At 41.3% G+C, this 3666-nt stretch overlaps 1 protein-coding gene across 1 annotated transcript; it reads left to right on the forward strand.

The window, feature by feature from the left end:
- The first annotated feature begins 220 nt into the window (after positions 1–220).
- On the forward strand, positions 221–3425 carry LOC114416989 (indole-3-acetic acid-amido synthetase GH3.6-like). The gene is made up of 3 exons (XM_028382042.1): positions 221–732; positions 1276–2207; positions 2555–3425. Exons 1-3 carry the CDS (start codon positions 428–430, stop codon positions 3145–3147), a joined length of 1830 nt encoding a protein of 609 aa, XP_028237843.1. The 5' UTR covers positions 221–427; the 3' UTR covers positions 3148–3425.
- Positions 3426–3666: the final 241 nt, after the last annotated feature.

Here is a 3666-nt window from a genome sequence, read left to right on the forward strand (position 1 = left end):
CATAAATGCATGGAAGTTGTAATATTGTATGCTTTGTCATGATGTATAAATTTAAATGTTTACATATATATAGAGAGAGAGAAAAAAGGAAAAACCAAAAAGTGACACAAAATAGCTGCACATTCCCCATTATACCCTCCATGGTTACATTTATTTACTCCCTTGTCCCTAGTCTCAAGCAAACCCAGCTTGACATGTGCCTCTATATATACCACTTTCTCTCATCTTTTCAACTCACGCCCAACACAACACACCATCTCCTAGCTCCTTTCTAACGAGTTTCTATTACTATTAGAGCATTGTTTTCTTCTCTCTCTCTCTCTCTCTCTCTCTCTCTCTCTCTCTTACACACCAAACTCCTGTTGCTGTTTTCTCCTTCCCAAAACAGACACACACCCCAACAAGGTTGTTGTTAGCCATCACAACCATGCCTGAGGCACCGAGAGACTACAACCTTTTGGAGCAAAACAAGAAAACCCTCGAGTTCATTGAGGATGTCACTGCCAACGCAGACCAAGTTCAGAAGAGGGTCCTCTCCGAAATCCTCTCCAACAATGCAAACGTTGAGTACCTCAAGAGACACGGCCTCCATGGCCAAACCGACCGCGAAACCTTCAAGAAACTCTTGCCTGTCATAACCTACGAGGACATCCAACCCGACATCAACCGCATCGCCAATGGCGATACTTCTCCAATCCTTTGCTCCAAACCCATTTCAGAATTCCTCACTAGGTATATATGCACACATATACATAATAATACTCTCTCACACAAAAAAACCTTCCTTCTCTTTTTTGGCCTAGTTCTCACTTTTTTGTTTTCCTTCTCGGGTACAACAAAGTTTGAACCTATGACCTCATGTCCAATCCTAGTAGATTGGCCTAATTCTAACTTTTTCTTATGTATATAATAACCACAACAAAGTTTGAACTTAAACCTCATAAATCACCCCAATGGGGTGGCCTAGTTCTAACTTAACTCAAGAAAACAAAACAAAAGATAATTTTTTTTTAACATGGGTCTTGTTTTTCATGTCCATTTTTTTTGTTTCTTTGTGTATATGGCATGGTATATAAGATATTCATGGGTTGTTTAAGTTGTTTTTGTTTTTATTTTTTATTGGCAAAAATGTTAGTCCTCAGTTCTGTTAGAATATAAATGACCCATGATCTCTCCATCCTTTTTTCTTGATCCCTTCACCCATCAAACCAACCTTATAATTTTTGTTCTAATCATGTGTTCATATTTTTTTTTTTTTTTTTGTGTGTGTGGCAGTTCTGGGACATCAGGAGGTGAGAGGAAGCTGATGCCAACAATTGAAGAAGAGCTAGGTAGAAGGAGTTTGCTGTATAGCCTTCTGATGCCAGTGATGAGCCAGTTTGTTCCTGGTTTAGAAAAGGGCAAAGGAATGTACCTAATGTTCATTAAATCCGAGGCCAAAACCCCCGGTGGAATTGTGGCTCGTCCAGTTCTCACCAGCTACTACAAAAGCTCATACTTCAAAGACAGACCCTACGACCCTTACACCAACTACACCAGCCCCAACGAGACCGTCCTCTGCCCGGACTCCTACCAGAGCATGTACTCCCAACTCCTCTGCGGCCTTTGCCAGCACAAGGAGGTCCTCCGTGTCGGCGCCGTCTTCGCCTCCGGCTTCATAAGGGCCATCCGCTTCCTCGAGAAGCACTGGCCCTTACTTTGTCATGATATCCGAACGGGTACCATTGACAATACGGTCACGGACCTGTCGGTCCGTGACGCTGTGATGAAGATCCTCAAGCCTGACGCCAGGCTTGCGGATCTCATCCAGAGTGAGTGTGGGAAGAGCTCCTGGCAGGGAATCATCACCAGGCTGTGGCCCAACACTAAGTATGTGGATGTGATTGTGACTGGGACAATGTCACAGTACATCCCCACGTTGGACTACTACAGCAATGGACTCCCACTTGTGTGCACCATGTATGCGTCTAGTGAGTGCTACTTTGGTGTCAATCTTAACCCTCTTTGCAAACCTAGTGAGGTCTCTTACACCCTCATTCCCACCATGTGCTACTTCGAGTTCTTGCCTGTTAATAGAAGCAATGGGGTGTCCCATGACAATCTCCACACCCCTAGATCCCTCAATGAGAAGGAACAGAAGGAGCTCGTTGAGCTTGTTGATGTCAAACTTGGCCAAGAATATGAACTTGTGGTCACAACTTATGCTGGTAAGCATATAAAACAAACACCCTTTTGTTATTGTCACTTTTATCTTAAACATTATCTGAGGTTTTAAATTGCGGTTGCAGTTTTAGTTTCATGACAATCCTTGACATTGTTGAGGTTTTAAATTATGGTTGTGATCGATATTTTGTTATGATTCTTAACATTGTGGTAATATTGTGACAGATGCATTCACAATTACGGTCATATCGTGGCGACAAAAACCTTGACTTTACGGCTAAAATTGCGATTATTTTTTTAAAACTTTGATTTTTACTTTAACATAACACAAAATTGGACATGGGTTTGATGATTGACAATTGACAATTGACAAATTTGTTTTTTTTTTCAGGTTTGTATCGTTACAGAGTTGGTGATGTGCTGAGGGTGGCTGGATTCAAGAACAAGGCACCCCAATTCAACTTTGTGTGCAGAAAGAACGTGGTGTTGAGCATAGACTCAGACAAGACCGATGAGGTTGAGCTCCAGAACGCAATGAAGAATGCCGTGACACACTTGGTGCCCTTTGATGCATCAGTGTCCGAGTACACCAGCTATGCAGACACCACAACAATCCCTGGCCACTATGTCTTGTACTGGGAACTCTCCCTGAAAGGCTCAACCCCAATTCCACCATGTGTTTTTGAGGATTGTTGCTTAACCATAGAGGAATCACTGAACAGTGTGTATCGCCAAGGTCGAGTTTCGGACAAATCGATCGGGCCACTTGAGATCAAGATTGTGGAACAGGGGACTTTTGATAAGCTCATGGACTATGCCATAAGCTTAGGTGCTTCAATAAATCAGTACAAGACTCCAAGGTGTGTGAAGTTTGCACCTGTGCTGGAGCTCTTGAACTCAAGGGTGGTGGAGAAGTATTTTAGTCCAAAATGTCCAAAATGGGTTCCGGGACACAAGCAGTGGATCAACCAGAATTCATCATGAATCTAAAGGTTGGCATTATTATGTGGTTGGTAGCTTTTCATGGCGGTTCACGTGAACTGTTTTTTGTGGACATGTTAGGAGGGGGGTGAAGGGAGGAGAGGGATTTTAATTACTCTTTTCTTTTTCTTTTTTTTTTTAATTTTCTTTTAGGTTAATTCCATGTGTTAAAAAGACTTTGATTTTAGTCCCTTGTTTTTAACTTGCATAGTGATCTGAACCTAGCCACTGTAAAAAGCAATTCCTGTTTGAAAGAAAGAAAGCTGTTGTTGTCTAATGCCTTTCTCTTGTCTCTTTTATTTATCCACTAAATTAATTTCCCTTTTTGGTTTTTATTTTTGTCTTCTCAACTTTATTATGGACCCTATGATCATAATTCACAAGAATTGGCCTAATAGTGAGGAATTTGAGTAGTTTGGATGAAATCTTGGTTTGAAGTTTATTATTGACATTGTGCACAAATAAAAAAGACTCTATAGTCATAATTCACAAGAATTGGCTCAATAGTAAGGAATTTGAGTA

The sequence above is a fragment of the Glycine soja genome, chromosome 6 (genome assembly GCF_004193775.1).
Source record: "Glycine soja cultivar W05 chromosome 6, ASM419377v2, whole genome shotgun sequence".
NCBI lineage: Eukaryota > Viridiplantae > Streptophyta > Magnoliopsida > Fabales > Fabaceae > Glycine > Glycine soja.

What these genes read in the sequence shown, in the direction of transcription:
- LOC114416989 (XM_028382042.1), top strand. Translation starts at nt 428, where the DNA reads ATGCCTGAGGCACCGAGAGACTACAACCTTTTGGAGCAAAACAAGAAA. An exon ending in ATTTCAGAATTCCTCACTAG is followed by an intron (nt 733 to 1,275) that starts GTATATATGCAC and finishes TGTGTGTGGCAG; the next exon opens with TTCTGGGACATCAGGAGGTG. An exon ending in TGTGGTCACAACTTATGCTG is followed by an intron (nt 2,208 to 2,554) that starts GTAAGCATATAA and finishes TTTTTTTTTCAG; the next exon opens with GTTTGTATCGTTACAGAGTT.